Source organism: Gadus morhua, chromosome 21 (genome assembly GCF_902167405.1).
Source record: "Gadus morhua chromosome 21, gadMor3.0, whole genome shotgun sequence".
Lineage (NCBI taxonomy): Eukaryota > Metazoa > Chordata > Actinopteri > Gadiformes > Gadidae > Gadus > Gadus morhua.
Window position 1 is genome coordinate 2,267,597 of NC_044068.1, and position 19,865 is coordinate 2,287,461.

Sequence of the window (19,865 nt, forward strand, 5' to 3'; positions counted from 1 at the left end):
AGATTGGTCGTTTCATGTTGCCGAGGCCAATCTGGTCCAGCGAACGACAGCAGGTAGCCCCGTCCACCGGGGACCGGCCCGCGTTCCCCCGGGCACCGGGACAACTGGCCCGGCTCCCGGCAGCGAGGGAGGTGCAGCCCAGCAGCTTGACTGTTATGCCCTCCGACAGCCACATGTGCGGGACGGAGGGAGGAGGTGGGCAGACAAACCGTTTTATCTCGACTACAGAGGCCGCCGGTGCATTTAGTATTCTGCCAGTCTGGCGGACGGGGGCCGTCGGGGGACAAAAGGCTCCACGCCGCTCTGCTGCATTCAGGGTTTTGTTGGAATGAAAGAATTGGTTAGGATCACAGTCTATGGTGGGAATGCATTACAGCACATCATGGGAAAAGGGCTTAAAATGGTCCTCATCTTTGTGAACTCCTGAAACCCTTTGAGGTTATTTGCTCTTATTAAAAACGGAAGAAAGGAATTGGATTTAGTTTTTTATGAGGTCCTTAAAAAAGCATTTTTCCGCATGGAAAGGTTTCGACGTAAAGACCGAGTTAAATACATTAGACTTATTGACCTTCAATGCAATCGCATGTTTTCACTTCAAAGAGAAGTTGTAATTAAATTATCTTAATTGAATCAGGTTTAGTTCCAGATACATCATGATGTGACGGAGATGCGCACTCTATTGACCAACTACATGTTGTACTGTTCAAATAACCATTAGACCATTAAAACATTCTCTTAGACTGCATGTATTTATTATATTGAAATGATTAAAATATAAAACATGGAATACAACAGGACGGGAAGTTCAAGTGGAAACCCAAGCCGGGCCTAGAGGCTGAAGACCTCCGGACTCAGGGAGCGGTTCTCGTAGGGTTCTGCCCTCTGAAGGAACCCGGGGTGGGGGGGTGTTGGGGACGTGTGTGTGGGGGGGGGGGGGGGGGGAATCCTCAAAACAAAAGTATTTTCTTCAAATATAATTATTTACAATTTCAAACACAAATTCTATTAACTTCTGGACAGAGCGCTTGGACCAGGCGGGGCGGACCGGAACCTCTAATGGTTCCACCGGAGGTCCAGAGTGGGACCAGGGGAGGCCAGAGTGGGACCAGGGGAGGCCAGAGTGGTACGAGTCCCGCTGTGTCTGGTGGGGGCCCTGGTGGGGGCCCCTGGTGGGGGCCCTGGTCGGGGGCAGGCAGGGTGAGGGGCTGGCTGGTGGGGGCCCCTGGCTTCCCCCTTGGCCCAGGGGCGCGAGGCAGGTGTGGCTCCTGCTGTCAGAGAGCAGGCTGCCCCCCCCGCCCCCCGGACCTGGCGTGACTTGGCTCTGTCCCTCACCCCTACCTCCCCCCCTATCTCCCCCCTACCTCCCTCACTCCCCTCTTACATCCCATATTTATCTCCGTCTGTCTCTCAAACTTTGTCCTCCTCTGCCTCTCTCTCTCTCTGTGTCTCTGCCAGCCAGATGGTGGCATGGTAACGGTGCTCCTCCATCCCATAATGATCTGTGCCATCCAGATGGAGGCAGCAGCCTCAGCGCTCTGCTGCTGCACCGCGGGGCCCGGAGCTCAGCGCCCCCTGGTGGCCCCCCGGCTCCCTGCAGCAGGGCCATGGCGTCAGTCAAACCCCAGAACCTCTGCCCCCATCAGAACCAGAGGAGGGCTGCCCCCCCCCCCCCCCAGACGCCCAGCCGGGGGGGCCTCCAGGCTGTCACTATGGTAGAGGGGCCCGTTGACAGGTCGGTTCATAGCCCAGGACCCTCAGGGTACCTGGGCTGAGAAGGAGGCTAGTCGACTAGTCTAGGAGGCTAGTCCTAGACTAGGAGACTAGTCTAGGAGGCTAGTCTAACTAGTCCTATAGCTCAGGCTTAGTGTTACGGTAGGAGCTTAGTCTAACTAGTACTACATGTCAGGCTTAGTGATATGGTAGGAGGTAAGCCTAACTAGTCCTTTAGGTCAGGCTTAGTGTTACGGTAGGAGGTTAGTCTAACTAGTCCTATAGGTCGGGCTTAGGGTTACGGTAGGAGGTTGGTCTAACTAGTCCTATAGGTCGGGCTATAGCGTTAAGGGAGGTTAGTCTAACTAGTCCTATAGGTCAGGCTTAGCGTTACGGTAGGAGGTTAGTCTAACTGTAGCAGGTCCGGCCGGCCCAGGAGTGGTTAATATTTGATGGCTCGTGATTGGCCCGTCTGGTGAGCTGCAGCGACCCAAGCTGCTCACCGCTTCAGATGAATAAATGAAACCAACCAGTAAGGACAATGTTACCCAGTACAGCCCAGTACAGCCCAGTACAGCCCAATATAACCGAGGATAACCCAGTATAACCCAGCTCTACGGGCGTGAGGAGGGCTGTGAGGGGCTGTGGGTCGATCCGTTCACGGGTCGGTTCCTGTGGGTTCCGGTTGGGGCTGCGCGGAGGTCTCCATGCCCAGACACCTGCACCCTGCTGGGGTCCGACAGATGGACCCCCGGGGGGCTCACACTGCCTGTACACACTACTGCTACTACACACATTGCGTGTACACACACTACTGCCGCTACACACACTGCCTGTACACACTACTGCCGCTACACACACTGCCTGTACACACTACTGCTACTACACACACTGCCTGTACACACTACTGCTACTACACACACTGCGTGTACACACACTACTGCCACTACACACACAGTACACACCAGTGGCGGCTGGTGGTTTTTAAAGAGAGGGTGGAAGGACTGCGCGCTTGGTTGCCATTGGCCGGCTTGCACTGTTCGTGGCGCATGGTGGCATAAGTATGTGAGACTCGAGTTGTTTCAGGGTGTTTTGGTGAACTACAAAATAGAAGGGAGGGATCATTATGTGAACTGATACAAATCCACCAGTCGCAGTATTGGACTTTGGAAGCTGGTGGGCAGCATGTCTTGGACTACAAGGGCAGAAGGAAAGGATGCAAAGCCGATTAGTCAAATCAGGCCTACTCTTGATTTGTAAAGTCACTAAATAAATCTGGGCCTGTCATTTGGCCTATTTTTGACCTCAATGACTGAAGCTATTGGTTGTATTTGGCCATGTTTATTTTCAGCTACAATTGTTTCAAGATAAATGAAGACACAAGACCAAAAGTGATGCCATTTAAAATGCATCATGCTCTGAATCATTCACTCACATCCTTTCCACAATATCAAACAGAACGGTCAGAGTAACAAACAATTAAAAGAACAAGAACATTATTTCACAGCTATTTACATGGGCTGTAAGCCTAGCATTGTTTGAGGCAAATGTGGATGTTAATTGATGTTTCAGAATGCTGCTCATGTTAAGACAAGTTTGAGGGACTACATTTACAGATCAAGTCAATCCTCCTCACAGGCTCCTCAGCTCGGCCACGGGCAGTCCTTATGGAAGGCCAAGAGTGCCGAAATCTGGCTCTAGATTGGCACGGTAAAAGGGCTAAGCTGGCGGTTTAGCCCTTTTACCGCGCCAATCTAGGGCCGGATTGTGGCACTCATGGCTTTCCATATCTGCAGCATGGGCTCCGCAGCCCGGCCGCGGGCTACGGAAACGCCAATATAAGCGAACAGAGCCGCACTGTACCGCGACGAACAGTAGCGCACGGCTCGGACCCCCTGACAAACGGTTATCTTAGTTTCCTTTTTTCCCTAAAGTGTTATCTTGTCCTAAAGTTTCATCTCTATGACTACTAGCTGGTTGAGCAGCTAGTTAGCTTGGCTGCTTCTTGGTGGTGCACACAAATTTTGTTAGCTGAGTGGTGGTTTGTTAGCTGTTGGTTAGCAAGGTAGCTGATGGTTGGTTAGCCAGTTAGCTGGGTCGGGTTGCTCCACAGGGAGAGACAGACAGATGCAGGTCTCTCTCCCCAGAGGGTTCGACGGGTCAGGATCTAGCACAGACAGCTGGTCTCGCTCTCTCTCGCTCTCTCTCCCCCCCCTGTGATGGATGTGTGTTTAGAGGTTGTGATGTCTCCACTGAGCAGCGGCGAATCGCTGCTCTCTGGACCGTGGTTCTGAACAGAACCTCCTTGCCCGTTGCTCCGCCAGGAGGTGAAGGCCGGTCCCCACCTGATGTGGCGCCTCCTGGAGGAGCAGAGGGGAGGCTACAGGCACCACGGCTCTGGCGGGATGTCCTCCAACTAGTCCACCTCCTCCCTCTTCCAACTCTTCCTCCTCCTCCGGATGTCATCCACTGAGACATCATGATGTCATCCACTGAGACATCATGTCATCCACTGAGACATCATGACGGCATCCACCGAGACATCATGACGTCATCCACCGAGGTTAAATGTGAAATGGAGGTGAATTCCCTGAAAGGCTGTAAATGTAGTTGTGATGTGCTGTGGTTCTTGTTTGTTCTAATAGCCCCGGAGGAGTGGAGGAGGAGGAGGAGCACGGGGGTGAGAGAGGACACGAGGAGCAGCCAGGAGGAGGTGTGGAGCCACAGCTGGTCTAGTGCTCCTCCAGGCTGGATCTCCTGCCAACCCGCTCCAGCGTCTCTCCTCCTCCTCCTCCTCCTGCTTACAGAATAATACAACCTGCCTCTGAGTGCTCTCTGACAACATGGAGGCTGGTGAGCTAGATTGTAAAACAGTAATATGTTTAAAGTGATTATTCTATATATTCTGACACTAGTTTATCTATAATTCCCGGAAAAATTGATAAGAGGAGAACACGCTGTCCTTACAGAGAGCTCCGGCAGCTGGTGTGTGTGTGTGTGTGTGTGTGTGTGTGTGTGTGTGTGTGTGTGTGTGTGTGTGTGTGTGTGTGTGTGTGACCAGATGGGTGTAGAAGTCAGTCCTTACGGTCCCAAGTTTGTCGTGACGGATGTCCGATCGACCGCTGTGCCGTTGCATGCTGGGAGCTGATATAAAAGAGGTCTTCCTCACCTCTGGACGACTAAGTTCAGTGACTATCGCACCTCTGTTTATACGCCGGGAGAACCTGCTGATGCCCGTAGGGTCGAGTCCCCCTGGGTTCAACCCTACGGCCATGACCCCACTCAGGAGGATAGTTTGGTCTGTAGGTTCTAATTTCTCCCTGCTGACGTCGTCCTTCTAGTCTTTACGATCTGCGTCTTTCATCGCTCTGCGTCTTCATCGCTTGTCGTCTTCATCGCTCCGTCGCCACCGCCCGGAGGTTTGAGATGAACCACGAGTGCCGTCGACCCTTCCTCTCCTACACGCTTAAACACGGCCATCACGCCTTCCCAGAATGCACCCTGAGGAGGACTTTACCATTACCTTGAGATCAAGAAGAGGGGCAGACCAGTATATTCAAACCCTGAATATACGACCCGTAAGTATACGGCCATGTTGAACACGACTGAATACGACCTGAGATGGACACTAGGTTAGCTCCTTGACTTACCCAGAGCTGACCATCTCTTCCACAACTCAACCGCCTCAAACAGAATACCGAAACAGAACTATATTCAACTTAATACCAAAACGTAACCATCTCTAACTCGGCCCCTAAAACGAAACGTTGGCCTCAATTATTCTGTTTTGACGCCGGCAAATTAAATTCAAGCGAACGTTATTAAATAATAAGAGGCTATCTTGAGAATATCTCTCATCGTCGTCCAACTGTTGAGAATAAAAATGTGTTAAGACCTTTCATTCCCGATGTTTATTTCGGACCCCAGCAGAGCTGGGACAGAGTGGACGTAGAGAGATCAGAGCCGGAGGAGATCCTCCTCCGAGCGTTCCACGGGGGCCTGAGAGGGGCCGGTTTGGATCCTGAGGTGGAATGTAACCTTCACCCTAACCCACGACCCCTCCTACGACAGAACACTGGGTTCTTCCACAGCGGAACACAGGAAGTTCCTCACACTATCTACTTCCTGTTGGCGTGGCACCCGGTGACGAGAGCCAGGAGCAAATGGAGGAGGAGGAGGATGTACTGGGTCCCCCATCAGAAGAGCAAGAGCTGTTCGGTACAACCACAGTGCAAACCAGTATTAAGAGACTGCTTGAATTGGGCAGCTCCAAGTTTCCACCAGTACTCCCTGGTTGTACTGGGAAACTCCCAATACAACCGGTAGAATGTGGCTGTACTATGTAGCTCCCAGTTTCTATTACTAGAAGACTGGGGTGTACTGGGAAGCTTCCAGTAGAAACATTAGAAGACTGTGGTTGCGCTGGGCAGCTCCCAGTCTCCACCATTATATGGCTGTTAGCAGGCGGGCTGCTAGCGGGTTGCTAGCGGGCTGCTGGCGGGTTGCTGGCGGGTTGCTGGCGGGTTGCTGGCGGGCTGCTGGCGGGCTGCTGGCGGGCTGCTGGCGGGTTGCTAGCGGGTTGCTGGCGGCTGCAGAGATAAGACCCCGGAAGACCGCACCCATGAGGGTCTCCTGAGATTGGGACAACAATACCTCCTTCCTCTTCCTCCCTCTGACAGCCCCCCCCCCTCTCTCCAGGACCCGAACCCATTGAACCTGAGGCTAAGGAGGTCAGAGGTCATCGCGTCAGGGTCAGTACCTGGCTTCACCGCATCGCTGTGTGTGTGTGTGTGTGTGTGTGTGTGTGTGTGTGTGTGTGTGTGTGTGTGTGTGTGTGTGTGTGTGTGTGTGTGTGTGTGTGTGTGTGTGTTCCAAGGCGATGTTGGGTGCCTCTGGAAGCGGACAGACATGTAACCAGTGGTGCTGCTGACGGACAGCCGTGTGACCCCACTAACGACCGGTGCTTATGAATATTAACGAGCTTCATTAGGGGTGTTTTGTGTACGTTTGAGGAGGCGTCCCAGATGAAGGTTAATTTATGCGCAGACCCGATCCGCTGTTTCCTCTCCGTCTGCCCGGCGCCGCTGACCTCTGACCTCTGGAGGGATGGGGGGGGGGTGGTGCCTCTCGATGTAAACGTAGAACATAGGTAGAAGGAGGAGCTGCTCTCTGATTGGTCCTTCGAACCCGTTTCAGTAGAACCTCGGTCAGGTTTAATATTTCAAGGCCATAAGTGTTCGCATCAAAGTTAAAAGTGAAGCGAATGTGGTCGAACTTTCTTTCTTTCTCTGCGAGGTTCTGCGACAAACTTATTTAGAAATAATTGTTTAGAAAAATATTCTAGAATGTTGTGTGTAGGCTGTCTGTCTGTTAGTCTGTCTGATAGTCTGTCCCTGTCTCTAAAGTCAAAGTCAAAGTGTGTTTATTGTTGCATGTACCAAATTGCTTCAGCACAGCAAAATTCTTATGACTTGGCAAGCATCATTCATCTACGCAGTAGACGTCAGTCTGTGTTTGTTTGTCTGTCTGTGTCTCTGTCTCTGAGTGTCTGAATGTTAGGAATGTGTCAAGGAGAATAAATGAGTAGTTATACCATTTTTAATCTCCTCGTAGGAGGAGGAGGGGGAGGAGGAGGGGGAGGAGATGTGATCTTGTGGTGGAAGATAATGAGTAAATGACAGGTTTGGTTTTAAAGTTTTCAAAACAGTAATCACTCCAGCTGTCTGGTCTAGGTGTGTGTGTGTGTGTGTGTGTGTGTGTGCGCGCGCACATTTCCTTGGCCATGCCAATCTACATTATGGAACAAACGGACACATTTCATGTAAGTTAGTAACTGATGGTGACATTGAAACAAAGTAAGGTAGAAGATATAAATGGAACGAAAAGAGTAAACGTTGAAGTGAACTCCAACTCATCTCCAGAGGACCCGTAATGGTTCTGTACCCGCCACCGCTAGGGCTCCGATCACAGCTGCTTGAACAACACGAGGAGGGCGGGGCTACAGCTGGGGAGCAACTCGCTCGGCCAATAGGCGCGTCACTCCAGACAGCTGTCCTGTATATAAGCACCTGTCCGTCAGACCGGCCCGCCTCGAGCCCGGAGAGGAGACGGGGTAGTAATCATATAACGGCAGAATAGATCAAACTTTTGCAATATTAACTTTATTCGATCACAACCTTATTTTATCCAGGGCTTCGTTTTATTTTATCACATTTTGTTCGCTATCTTATTTGATTAAAACCTTGTTTGATCGTAGCTTTATTGATTCCTTATCGGTCGACATGAAGGCAGTCAGTCCGCTGCGGTCGAGACCCGGCAGCGGGGGTCTGCTCCCGGGGAGGAGGACCCGGGGCAAGAGCCCGGTGCTCCCGGAGGAGGGGCTGTCCGACATGGAGCGCTGCTACCGGCTCCTGCGGGCCATGGTCCCGGGTCTCCGGCCGGACCGGAGCCTCAGCCGGGTGGACCTCCTCCAGCACGTCATAGACTACATCCTGGACCTGCAGACGGCGCTGGAGCCCGGACCCACGGCCGGTAGCCCCCAGACCCAGAACCTCCGGGACCAAGAGGACCCCCCGTGGAGCCCGCGGTCCGCAGCCCCTTCCGAAGTCCGCGCGCTCACCTTCCAGGTAAAGCCCAACACACACCGGCGCGTCAAAAAGAACGCCCCCATTATTTCGGACGTACTAGCGCACAACGGCGGCGGCCAGACGCGCGCCAGCACTCGGCGGCGCACCGCCCCACTAGGCTTTATACCCTAGCGTCGCCACCCCTGAAAAAGCGCTTTTTTAAGCTGTTTGATACATCTTGGCTTGATACAAGCTCCTATAAATATGGAGATTGTTGATCCACTAAATTAATAATTCCACAATGCAAAAAAAATGAGCGATGAAAGTAAATAAAGTGTGTAAAGTGACTAAACCGTAAACAAAGTGCCCGACAGTACATGAAGTAACTTTGAATTAATGTGACTTTATCATTGTAAGCACAAACGGAGAATTATTAGCATCAGGGCCATATATGTAGTCAGAAAACAACTGGTATTACGTTATGGTAGCCTACACCTACTAATTACTAAGTGTATTGATCTTCTTCTTTCGAAACGGCGCTGCAGCGCGCCGCTTCTTATTGGTGCTAGGGGCGGCTTATTACGCGCGTGAAATGCGGACCGCTGCGCTTTGTGCCGGTGTGTGGCCGGCTTAAGGCGGCTGCACCGGGTCTGGTTGTGCCGGGTAAACGCAACGTTTTTTCTTTTTATTTTTCTCCTCACGTCTCATCCAGAAGTTGGAACCCTGACCTCCGACCCGACTGGCGGGCCTGCTCCACCAGGGAGGCGGGACTACAGGCCCCCCGGGGCGGGTGCTGATCCGACGCTAGTGGGTTAGGTGGTCCAGCGGACCGCTGTTCTCCACCGGGAGTCAGTTGGACCCACCTTGGACCGTACAGGACGCGCCAGACTCTAAACCGGCGTAACGTTGGTCCCCTCCGGCTCCGGACCTGTAACTGGTTTCTGTATTCTACTGGTTTTATTGGGACTAACTGAACATTACTGGCCTGCTGCAGGGTGGCCTGCGTTGCACTTTTATACAAATACACGATAATGTAGCATTAAATATTAAAGTATGTTTTGAGGAATGCATATATATTATATGAACGGTGCCGTTTTGATAAGTGGACTAAAGACTCTGAATGGAATCAAGTTATATTGTTAATTAGCCGAATATTAACGGACTTATTTTGAACTTGCTCTGTGGTGACATCTTGCGGCGGTGGTCGGTCATCGCTGGTTAAAAGATGTACCTGGTTTGACAGTTTAAATTTTTCAACTCTGCTTCTTTAAGTAGACCTACCTTAAGTTTTGACCAGCAAACTATCCCTTAAATCTACTGTTTGTTTTCTTTGGATAAATGATTCTGCAAAATTACTAAATGTTCAACTCCAAATAGATGGCATATCTTTAAGAAAAAAATACAAGACTTATAACAGTTTCTGTAACCAAAAGCATTTTATTTCAAATGGCTCCACCTTAAGACACTTCTTGATGCCAGTTACGGCTTTTATTCATCTTGGAGTGTCACAGATATAACATTAAATATTCACATCACAAGGCATGCAAAACACCAGCGATTTAACACAAGCATGCGTGTGGATTTTCACTACATGGGTGTTGATTTTCACTACATGCGCTTCGATTGGTCCATGCTTTTAACTCCTAGGTTTCACTTTGTCACATCTATTAAGCAGTTTATTTAAGTGCACAGTGACAATCGACAGAAGCAGGTTTAAAACGGGAGCAGGTCTTCTAGTTGCTATGGTTTCTAGGACGACTGTAGTCATGTGTTGTCCTTAATAACTCGAGAGACGAACATAACGCAGTATCAACTTCACATCACAACTTGTTAACACTGAACTTCTATTCATAACCTCCTGGTGGGTCAGAATAAGATGACAGACGGGAACAGACTTATTTCGAGTTGAGTCAACGGGCGTTAGGTTAGTTAGTGGTTTAATACTGTCTTAAAAAGGTCTTATAAACTATTCATCCAGAAATCAGCTGGTTAACAAACTTCACAGACGATTCGTACACAGGTGCCGTCTGAAGAGAGTGACACCTTTAACACGACCAGTCCCGTTAGAAGACAGAGTTGGGGGTGAGGGGGTCGGGGGGGAGAGAGTTGGGGGGGAGAGAGTCGGGGGGGGGGGGGGGGGGGGAGAGTTGGGGGGGAGAGAGTCGGGGGGAGGGGGGAGAGAGTTGGGGGGGAGAGAGTCGGGGGGGGGGGGGGGGAGGGGGGGAGAGAGGGGGGGGGGGGGGGAGGGGGGAGAGTGGGGGGGGGGGGGGGGGGGGGGAGAGTCGGGGGTTAGACCACCTCATCTGTCATCTCTTTCAGAGATCAGGAACCAGCAGAATAACACAACACAAACAAGATGGACCTGGTCGGGTCAGATCATGGTCAACACTGAATATTTACTTTACTTATACTATTTTCGTAGTATTTCTTCTACTTCCACTTATTACCATGTTCACCTGTGAGTTCCTGTGAATATTACTCATAAAACAACATGGCTGGATTTAAAATATTAAATATTGTCATTAATGGTTCAATATTAATTCAAAGGTCATTGACTTAGTTTTCTAGCTCATGTTTCAAAAGAGTTAAAATAAAGTTTATGACTTCAATTTGGTTTTCTTAAACGCCAGACACCAGCAGAACTGTTCAAGAGGTGATTCTAATCTAGTGCATCCAGACTGCATGCATTAAAACACTGCTAGCTAGTTCAGCACACGCATCACAACCATGTTAGGTCTAGCTAGCTTACCATACACAGAACAACCATGCTAGATAGCTTAGCATACACATCCAAACCATGCTAGCGCTAGCTAGCTCAGCACACATAACAATCCTGCCAGGGTTAACTAGCCTTGCACATAGAATAACCCCACCAGGGCTAGCCAAGTTACGATAATTAACGCCACAAGGACTAGCTAGCTAGCTTAGCACAAACACAACTCTGCCATGGCTAACTAACCTAGCATTCAATGAACCCTGCCAGGGCTATCTAGCTTAGAACACAGACAACAACTCTACAAGGTCTAGCTAGCTTTTGCAACTTATAGCAACTACACCAGAGCAAGTTAGCGAGCTAGCTCAGCACACAGAAGCTACTAAGGCTAAAGCTAAGCTACTTCAGCCCAGAGAGCAACAAAACGCACAGCGGAGCTACTTAAACAAAACAAACCACCACTAACCAACCGACACGGAGCAACTGACAAACGGCAACAGGGACTCGCTTAGCGACCACCTCAACGTCGAGCCGTAGCTCCTCCCCTCCTACAGGATGCTCTCCCGCTCCTCGCCGAAGGTGACGGTGTCGGAGCTGACGGAGCAGATCTCCGGGGGGTCCCCCGGGTTGGGGCCCCTCTTTAGGTGCACCACCCGAACGTTCTCGTTGTGGGGGCCCGGCTTGGTGGTGGTGGAGGAGGAGGAGGTGGTGGAGGAGGCCACCGGGGGGGAGATGACGTCCCCGGTGGTGGAGGAGGCGGTGGAGGAGGAGATGGAGCCCTCGGGGCCGGCCGGCCGGGGCCGGTTGTTGGTGTTGTTGTTGGCGAGGGTGCTGGGCGCCAGGTTGAGGTTGTAGGAGCGCGAGGACCAGCTCTCCTCGGGGCTGCTGGCCAGCAGGCTGCACTGGTCCTCGGAGCAGATGGACATGCGGACGTCCTGCAGGGCCCCGCCCCCGCCCAGCGAGCCGGGGGGCGGGGCGCGGCGCCGGGCCTGCGTCTCCTCCTCCAGCTCCATCAGGTTGGCGCCCTCCAGCTGGGACAGCTCCGCCTCCTCGTCCCGCAGCGAGTGGTTGGGCGAGCTCTCGTTGGACCGCACCCCCGAGTCCGACGAGTCCTTCTTGTCCAGCGTCACGTCGGACAGGAAGTCCTTCCCCTTCAGCGCCGGGGCGCCGGCGGCGGTCGGGGCCCCGCCCCCCTGGCCCGCGGCCCCGCCCCCGTCCTTCAGCAGAGGGGCGTGGTCGGACTCCTCCGACTCGTCGTCGCTCGTTAGCTTCTGGTAGCCGCCGCCGCTGGCCTTCATCTTGAGCTCGGCGGCGCCGGCGGCGAACAGCCCCGCCCCCCCCCGCTCGGAGGAGGAGCTGGCCTTGCGGGTCAGGACGGAGCGGGCGGAGCCGTGGTGCTCCGCCTTCTCGTCCTCCTCCGTGATGGGGTCCAGGGCGTCGGCGTCCGGCTCGGCGGCGGCCGGCTTCCCCCCGGCCCCGCCCGCCCCGGGCCTCTTGGAGTAGGGCTTGCGGGCGTCGGGCTCCGCCCCCTCCTTGGCTCCGCCCTCCGGGGGCGCGGGCGTCATGAAGTGGCCGGGCTGCGGCTGCACGGGGCGCTCCCCGGCCCCGCCCATCTCCACGTTGGCCATCTGGGCCACGTACTCCTGGTAGGCCGAGCGGTACTCGGACTGCTGGCGGTCCGTCAGGCGCCAGATGTCGTTGGAGGACTCCTGGGAGTTCAGGCTGGTCATGCTCGCCGTCCGCTGCCCGCCGCTCTGAGGGGACACAACCAGACAGGAAGTCACGCCCCTGTACCGCCGATGAGCCCGCCTCACTTCCTGTGGGGCGGGTGACGGGGCTGCTGCGGTTCCTGTCATGGCTAATACCAGAGGTCGTTGGTTCTCTCTGAGAGACGCAACACGACAGGAAGTCATCTCCCGAAGCCCGCATCACTTCCTGTAGGGCACTGGTGTGGTCGATCCGTTTCCTGATCGGACCGGTGATGCGGTTGCTATGGTTTCTACTATAACTAATGTAGCATTCATTCTGTTTAATTAGTGACTCTGAGAGTTACCAGCCCTCGTTAAGAGGCAGTAGGAAGGTTTACGGGATGCTTTGAGGGTAATTGGTTGGAGACAGCCCATCGGTCAGCTCTAGTGAGGGAAACGCTCTGAGAGAACGTCTGTTCTGGTCGACTGCTCCTGCGTCTGGGAGAGAACATTTAGGCTGAAGTCCCGCCCCCTCCACCCATCTCCTCCCCGATTGGCTCAGGGAATCCTGACTGCCTGTCAATGACTGGTGCATCGAACGCTGAGGGGAGGAGGTCCTGCTCTCTCTCCTTGACCCTAAGACGGCCCCTACAGCAGGACTAACCCTGGTCCAGACCCCCTACAGCAGGACTAACCCTGGTCCGGATCCCCATGGTCCCTACAGCAGGTCTAACCCTGGTCCGGACCCCCTAGGTCCCTACAGCAGGTCTAACCCTGGTCCTGTTCCTGACCCCCTAGGTCCCGTTAGCAGGTCTAACCCTGGTCCAGACCCCCTACAGCAGGAATAACCCTGGTCCGGACCCCCTAGGTCCTGGTCCTGACCCCCTACAGCAGGTCTAACCCGGGTTGGGACCCCCTATAGGTCGGGTGGGGGTCCTGACTCACCATCCACTGCAGGTTGGAGGTCCTGGGGGGCTCCTCCAGCCCCAGGTTGCTGAGCTCCTCGAAGCTCAGGTTGAAGTTGTACATGGGGGAGGAGCCGTCCGCGTTGGCCACGCCCACGTGGGGCGGGGCCGCGGCGCGGGGGGCCGCCATGCTGCCCTGCTCACTGGCGGCGTCGTCCTGCAGCACCTGGCTCTCCATGATGCGCATGTCCACGATCTGGAGGGGGCGGAACCACAGTCAGACGGGGGAGGGGCTTCTGCTGAGGACCAATCAGATCACTGGGATGGAGTCAGAGGAGACGGGAGGAGGGGCTTCTGCTGAGGACCAATCAGATCCCTGGGATGGACTCAGAGGAGACGTGAGGAGGGGCTTCTCCTGGGGACCAATCAGGTCTCTGGGATGGAATCAGAAGAGACGGGAGGAGGGGCTTCTGCTGAGGACCAATCAGAGGAGGGACTCACTGTGGCTCTGAACAGCTGCCAGTCGCCGAAGTTCATGTTCATCTCCTTCTTCAGCTCGTCGATGTTGCACTGGGTCAGCACACGTCCGTTCACGTTAGCCTGGAGAGACACACACACACACACACACACACACACACACACACACACACACACACACGTTACTTACTGTCTACACTCCATAACAACGTATTCTTTTTTATTATGTGCATATCGGCCACATTTTTCACTATTAACTTTGACATTTGTGACCACATCTGCCAGGTCAGTCTACATTTATTATATACATATATCTATGTTTACCTTGGCTTGCATATTGATTATAGGTATATATAATATGATGTATCCTCATGTGGTAGACTGTTGTTTAATGTAGTGCAGGTTCAGGGTCACTGGACCTCTGACTGAGACCCGGGGCCCCTGTGGTCCGGGTCCCGGTCCCAGCGGTCCCAGTGGTCCCAGTCCAGGTGGGGCCTCCTACCTTGCGGATGGTGGCGGTGTACTGGGGCAGCATGCCGTGGTCGATGCCCTCCACCAGGCGGACGCGCTCGCACACGGCCTCCGTGGTCAGGGAGGAGAGCAGCACGGGGGGCACGCCGGAGACCACCGAGGCAGCGGCCTGCAGAGAACCAGGGGTCAGGACACGCCCCCACCGGGAAGGGCACGCCCCCACCGGGAAGGGCACGCCCCCACTGGGGAGGACACGCCCCCCACCGGGTCAGGACACGCCCCCACCGGGTAGAGGACACGCCCCCACCGGGTCAGGACACGCCCCCACCGGGTCAGGACACGCCCCCACCGGGTAGAGGACACGCCCCCACCGGGTAGAGGACACGCCCCCACCGAGGGAGGACACGCCCTGACCGGGTAGAGGACATGCCCCCACCTGGGTGAGGACACGCCCCGACCGGGCTGGGGACACGCCCCCACTGGTCACCATGGAGACGGTGAGACCCGCTCTTCCATCGGTCCCATCACTCACCATTCATCTCTCCTCACTCACTCACTCATCACTCACTGACTCACAGCTCACTCACTCACTCACTCCTCACTCACTCACTCACTCATCACTCACTCACTCACTCACTCACTCACTCACTCATTCCTCACTGACTCACTCACTCACTCACAGCTCACTCATTCATCACTACGTTCACTACCTACTGAGGCTAGTGCGTTTCATGCGAGGGGGCGTGTCTTCTACAGGAAGGGGGAGGGGTGTGTCTTCTACAGGAAAGGGAGGGGGCATGTCTTCTAGGGGAGGGGGAGGGGCAGCAAGATCAGAAGATGCAGCAGATGTGTGGACGTTGTCCCACCACATCACAGGTACTGGGATGTGTTGATGGTTTACCCCCACCCTCTGGGGTGGGTGGAGGTGGAGATGGTAACTATCTGCTGTGTGATCTGACCCAGACGGTGGAATGAACTCCAGATTCTCTTCATAATCGTCTGTATTCAGTGTCTGAGCGGAACGACTGGGAGGATGATGGTAGTGATATGGTCGGGTTATGAGTTAGTTTCAATCTTCACAAACACATTCATCCAAGGCCAGCTCAATGGTGCTAACCAATGCGATCGTACGCCGGAGGAATGAGCGGGCGCCACTAGCTTGGGGACATGCTAACCACTGCTAGTGTATGCTAGGCTAGAGGGCGGAGTTAGCATCGGAAGGTAAGAGACATTACTAGCATGTTAGCCTACAGACGTGGGCTCTATCCAGGCTAGAGAGAACACGGTGTGACGACAGAGGGGTGGGCGTCAAGCAGGGTGTCAGGGCAGGAGAAAACGAGTTGGAACAAAGTGCATGCTGGGACTTGTAGTAAACATCAATACCTGCTTCTTTTTTAAAGATGAACCCCTAGACAGCTTTAGAACCGCATGGCAGACAGACGGAGGGAGAGACAGACAGGAGAACAGGGAGGCGGATGGTCAGACAGACAGACGGAGGGAGGGACGGAGGACAGACCTCAGGAACAACAGACCGGCGAGGACCGGTTTGAGAGGCTCTGGGATCGATCGCCTGTGACTGTCTAACCCCAACGACTGAAGGGTGGGCTGCTGAGGCGTTTCCATGGAGACGGCCGGTTCTCCACCCCCCCTCTCCACCCCTCCCCCCTCTCCCTCCCCCTTATCCTCCTCCCTCCCCCCTCTCCAACCCCCTTGTCTCCCTCCACCTCTCTTCCCCCCCTCCCCCCTCTCCACCTCTCTTCCCCCCCCCCCTCTCCCTCCCTCCCCCCTCTCCCTCCCTCCCCCCTCTCCACCTCCTTCCCCCCCTCTCCCTCCCCCTCCCCCTTCTCCCTTTCCACCCGAAACCAATCAACCAATCATTGTTACGGTCCATAACTGACAGGGCCCTGCACCAATTACGTGGTCAGAAGAAGGGTTAGAGCAGCAGAGAGTGCGGGGCTTGGACCCGGTCGGGGGGGGGGGGGTACTTACAGGTGCGCAGCAGTAGTCCCTGTAGGGGGCGGTCCTAGAGAATGGGCGTGGCAGGAGGTGAGGTGGTTGGTAGGTGAAGCCCGGGTGGGGGCGTGGCCATTGGTAGACATGTTGGGGGAAATAAGGCTGGATGGACCAATGGGTGTAGGGCAGGACACAGATTGACATGTGGGGGGAGGGGGGGGCAGTTTATAAACCAATCAAATGAAAGACGTTCAGAGTACATCGCTGCTTCAGTTGGGATCTAACACGGGCTGGTTTTAGATGTTAGTTTGGTTTTAGAAATGTGTTTATGCTAATGAGATTACATTATTATTATCAATCCAATTAAATATAAATGACAAATGACAGGGTAGAAATAGTTTTATATTGCTTGGCCATAACATTAAATCAGATTAGCATTATTTATTATATGTGTATTTCCCAGCAGCGATATACGATATAAAACATGGTTTAAACAAAATCAGAAACTTAAATCACACCACAAGGAGAAATAAAGACTAAAGTTGAACGGCGGATCAAACAATGGAAAATCAAATGATCAAGTGATGGAGGAGTGAGATGGAGGAGGAGTGAGATGGAGGAGGAGTGAGATGGAGGAGGAGTGAGATGGAGGAGTGAGATGGAGGAGTGAGATGGAGGAGTGAGATGGAGGAGTGAGATGGAGGAGTGTGATGGAGGAGGAGTGTGATGGAGGAGGAGTGAGATGGAGGAGGAGTGAGATGGAGGAGGAGTGAGACGGAGGAGTTTGACGGAGGAGGAGTGAGACGGAGGAGTGAGACGGAGGAGTGTGATGGAGGAGTGTGATGGAGGAGTGTGATGGAGGAGGAGTGTGATGGAGGAGGAGTGAGATGGAGGAGGAGTGAGATGGAGGAGGAGTGAGACGGAGGAGGAGTGAGACGGAGGAGGAGTGAGACGGAGGAGGAGTGAGACGGAGGAGTGAGATGGAGGAGTGAGATGGAGGAGGAGTGAGACGGAGGAGTGAGACGGAGGAGTGAGACGGAGGAGTGAGATGGAGGAGTGAGACGGAGGAGTGAGACGGAGGAGTGAGACGGAGGAGGAGTGAGACGGAGGAGTGAGACGGAGGAGTGAGACGGAGGAGTGAGATGGAGGAGGAGTGAGACGGAGGAGTGAGACGGAGGAGTGAGACGGAGGAGGAGTGAGACGGAGGAGGAGTGAGATGGAGGAGGAGTGAGACGGAGGAGTGAGATGGAGGAGGAGTGAGACGGAGGAGGAGTGAGACGGAGGAGTGAGATGGAGGAGTGAGATGGAGGAGTGAGATGAAGTCGGGGTTTCCCACACAGCGCAGCAGGGGCTGCCTGACCTTTGACCCGCTACCCGGCAGCCTTTGAGCCTGCTCCCTTGAGAAGGGGGGGGGGGGGGGGGGGGGAGGACCTTGGGGAGAGAGGAGCAGGAAGAGAGAGAACAGAGGGGAGAAAGGAGGAGGAGGGGGGAGAGAAGAGGAGGAGGAGGAGGAGGAGGTAGGGATGGGGGACATAGGAAGTAGGAGAGAGGAGCTGAGGAGAGGAGGTGCTGGAGACTGACCCTGTTGTAGAAGGGGTGCTGGGGCCCGGCCAGGCCGCTGTAGTAGCTGCTGTGTGTCTCGCCGCCGCCCACGCCCACGAAGGAGGCGGAGGGCGAGCAGGCGGTGGAGGGCTGGCTGTACATGGAGGTGGGCCGCACCTGCGCCTCCTGCTGCATGCTGGGATACGTCGCCGCACTCAGGTTCATCTGCTCCCGGGCCGCACGCACGTCTGGAGGGGGGGGGGGGGGGGCAAAGGGTGAGGGAGGGAGAGAGAGGGGGGAGAAAGGGGGAGGTAGAGGGGGGGAGAGAGAGCGGGGGGAGAGAAACAGACAGAGGAAAGGAGAGGGAGAGAGAGAAGGGGGGAGGGAAGGAGGGAGAGAGAGAGAGGGGAGGAGAGAGAGGGGGAGGGAGAGAGAGAGGGGAGCGAGGGGGAGGTAGAGAGGGGGATGAAGAGAAGGTGAAGGAGAGAGAGAGAGAGAGAGAGGGGGGTGGGAGAAAGAGAGGGGGGGGAGAGAGACAGAGAGGGAGGGAGAGAGAGAGGGGGGAGAGAGAGGGAGGGAGAGAGGGAGGGGGGGATATCAGGGGTTAGATTCAAGGTCTTCTTTGGATCCACGGAGGGATCATCTCCCCCCGCAGTATTGATCCTGATCAACGGGTCTCCTGTATCCTGTGTATTGACCCTGCCCCCCCCCCCCCCCCCCCCCCCCTCACCTGAGATGATCTCCCTGAGCTTGGGGTCCAGGTTGATGGTGCAGGGCAGGAAGGTCTTGATGTCGCGGGCCGAGAGCACGGGCGTGCGCGAGGACAGGAAGACCTCGAAGCTCCGCACGTCGGCGTCGATCTCCAGCAGCGGCTCCACGTCCTTGGTGGTCGGGATGCCCTTGGAGATCCTGGACCACCAACACACTCAGCATCCCGTCGCCATGGCAACCCGCACTCCGTGCACTCTTATACGACAACTTATTCATATAGATGTTCAGATATAGAATATATTTAAAGCAATATTTCTGTGAATTGTTTTTTTCATTTATGCTTTTTATTTCCATGGAAGAGCAGGAGATGGGAGGAGTGAGGAGGAGGAGGAGGTGAGGAGGAGGAGGAGGAGGAGGGGGAGGAGGGGGAGGAGGAGGAGGAGGAGGAGGAGAGGGGAGGAGGAACAGAGAGGAGGAGGAGGAGGAACAGAGAGGAGGAGGAGGAGAGGGGAGGAGGAACAGAGAGGAGGAGGAGGAACAGAGAGGAGGAGGAGGAGAGAGGAGGAGGAGGAGGAACAGAGAGGAGGAGGAGGAGAGTGGAGGAGTAGCCATCAGGAGGAACAGAGAGGAGGAGGAATAGAGAGGAGGAGTAGCCGGCCTTGAGGAGGGCGTGCCCCTGACCTGTCGTAGATGGCCTTGAGGGTGGTGGTGTCGGGCACTCCGTCCGTCTCCTCCAGCAGCAGGATGAGCCAGGAGGTGCGGTACGGCCACTGCTCCGTCAGGTTGATCCACGACGCCAGCCGGTCCCAGTTAAACGTGATCTGATTGGCTCTCAGCAGACGGCCTGCAGGGAGGACAGGAAGTACCGCCCCCTAGTCCGTCAAATCCTCTCTGACCTCACATCCTGTCTCAAGGCTTGATGAGGCGTATGTGTGAGTGTGTCTATTGTGTGTGTTTCAGTGTTTGTTTGTGTGCGTGTGTGTGTCTGTTTCAGTATGTGTGCGTGTGTTTCTGTGTGTGTGTGTGTGTGTTTCAGTGTGTGTGTGTGTGTGTATTTTAGTGTGTGTGTGTGTGTGTGTGTGTGTGTGTGTTTCAGTGTGTGTGTATGTGTTACAGTGTGTGTTTGTGT

At 54.5% G+C, this 19,865-nt stretch overlaps 2 protein-coding genes across 3 annotated transcripts in view; one reads left to right on the top strand and one right to left on the bottom strand.

Moving 5' to 3' along the window:
• Positions 1 to 7,780: 7,780 nt before the first annotated feature.
• Positions 7,781 to 9,697, top strand: LOC115534754 (DNA-binding protein inhibitor ID-2-B). 2 transcript variants are annotated; one of them, XM_030345956.1, is made up of 2 exons: positions 7,781 to 8,336; positions 8,992 to 9,697. In XM_030345956.1, exons 1-2 carry the CDS (start codon positions 7,992 to 7,994, stop codon positions 9,001 to 9,003), a joined length of 357 nt encoding a protein of 118 aa, XP_030201816.1. In that variant the 5' UTR covers positions 7,781 to 7,991; the 3' UTR covers positions 9,004 to 9,697. The 2 variants fall into 2 exon arrangements, with proteins under 2 accessions (XP_030201816.1, XP_030201815.1); XM_030345955.1 differs by having other exon boundaries at positions 7,787 to 8,336; positions 8,989 to 9,697.
• Positions 9,698 to 10,540: 843 nt separating this feature from the next.
• The window catches only part of kidins220b (kinase D-interacting substrate 220b), a 35,733-nt gene continuing 26,408 nt past the window's right edge, over positions 10,541 to 19,865 (bottom strand). The window contains exons 24-30 of the mRNA XM_030345713.1: positions 18,065 to 18,273; positions 16,520 to 16,645; positions 15,914 to 15,946; positions 14,562 to 14,699; positions 14,084 to 14,182; positions 13,623 to 13,838; positions 10,541 to 12,743 (exon numbers count right to left, since the gene is read on the bottom strand). Coding sequence (XP_030201573.1) covers positions 11,538 to 12,743; positions 13,623 to 13,838; positions 14,084 to 14,182; positions 14,562 to 14,699; positions 15,914 to 15,946; positions 16,520 to 16,645; positions 18,065 to 18,273 — 2,027 coding nt within the window. The 3' untranslated portion in view covers positions 10,541 to 11,537. The remainder of the gene's footprint in view (positions 12,744 to 13,622; positions 13,839 to 14,083; positions 14,183 to 14,561; positions 14,700 to 15,913; positions 15,947 to 16,519; positions 16,646 to 18,064; positions 18,274 to 19,865) is intronic.